Source organism: Egretta garzetta, unplaced genomic scaffold (genome assembly GCF_000687185.1).
Source record: "Egretta garzetta isolate BGI_Z169 unplaced genomic scaffold, ASM68718v1 scaffold505, whole genome shotgun sequence".
Taxonomy (NCBI): Eukaryota; Metazoa; Chordata; class Aves; order Pelecaniformes; family Ardeidae; genus Egretta; species Egretta garzetta.
The window spans coordinates 367422-368583 of NW_009259711.1; the positions used below are offsets into that span (position 1 = coordinate 367422).

A 1162-nucleotide genomic window follows, 5' to 3' on the forward strand; every position below is an offset into this window, starting at 1 on the left:
GCCCCGGCCCCGCTCCCAGCCGGAGCCCGCAGCCTCCCGGGGTCCCCGCCTGCTCCCCGCCTGTGCCTGCCCCCCGCTGCCTTCCTGCCCGTTCGCTCCCTCGCCTTGTCTGTCCGTCTGTATTTTTTTTTCCCTTTCTTTCGTTTCTTTCCCTCTTTTCTTTCCTTCTTTCTTTCCTTTTCTCTTCTTTCCTTTTCTCTTCTTTCCTTTTCTCTTCTTTCCTTTTCTCTTCTTTCCTTTTCTCTTCTTTCCTTTTCTCTTCTTTCCTTTTCTCTTCTTTCCTTTTCTCTTCTTTCCTTTTCTCTTCTTTCCTTTTCTCTTCTTTCCTTCTTTCTTTCCCTCTTTCTTTCCCTCTTTCTTTCCCTCTTTCACTCTTTCTTTCATTCCCTTTCTTTCTTACTTTCCTTCTTTCTTTTTCTTTCTTGCTTTTCCCCTTCCTTCTTCCTTTCCATCTCCCTTTCACTCTTCCTTTTCCTTTTTGTCTTTCTTCCTGTCTCCTTTTTCTTTCTTTCTAGTTTCTCCTGTTCTGTCTCTTTTTTCCTGTCCCTTTCTCAGGCTGTCTCTCTCTTTCTCCTTGTCTTTATCTTCTTTTTCTCTCTTTCTCTCTGTTTTCTCTCTGCCTCCCTCCTTCTCCCTCTCCTCCTTTCTCTCTCCTTTCCTTTCCTTTCCTTTCCTTTCCTTTCCTTTCCTTTCCTTTCCTTTCCTTTCCTTTCCTTTCCTTTCCTTTCCTTTCCTTTCCTTTCCTTTCCTTTCCTTTCCTTTCCTTTCCTTTCCTTTCCTTTCCTTTCCTTTCCTTTCCTTTCCTTTCCTTTCCCATCGCCCCCATGCTCAGCCTCACCATGGGACCAAGGGCAGCTGGGGAGGGAGTTTGGCCACAGCACCGCCATGCCTGGGGGGGATGAACGCTGCAAGCTCGGGGCAGGGAAAGCCCCCAGGGCCCCCCGGTACCCCCTTATCTGTCCTCCCTCCTCTCCCCAACATCCCCTCCCCAGCCCCACAGGGGGAAGCTGCAGGGCTGGGGGTGCCGGCGCGGGACCCTGACTCCGCTCTCTCTCCGCAGGGAGCGAGGTGTCCCAGGAGAGCCTGCTCCTCCACGGCCCCTTCGCCCGCAAACCCAAGCGCATCCGCACCGCCTTCTCGCCGTCGCAGCTCCTGCGGCTGG

General features: G+C 52.0%; 1 protein-coding gene across 1 annotated transcript in view; it reads left to right on the forward strand.

Annotated features, from left to right (window-relative positions):
• LOC104126454 (homeobox protein EMX1) overlaps nt 1-1162 on the forward strand; it is a 14345-nt gene that overhangs the window by 5707 nt on the left and 7476 nt on the right. The window contains 2 exon segments of the mRNA XM_035894466.1: nt 1061-1160; nt 1162. The exon segment at nt 1162 is cut by the window's right edge and continues 72 nt beyond it. Coding sequence (XP_035750359.1) covers nt 1061-1160; nt 1162 — 101 coding nt within the window.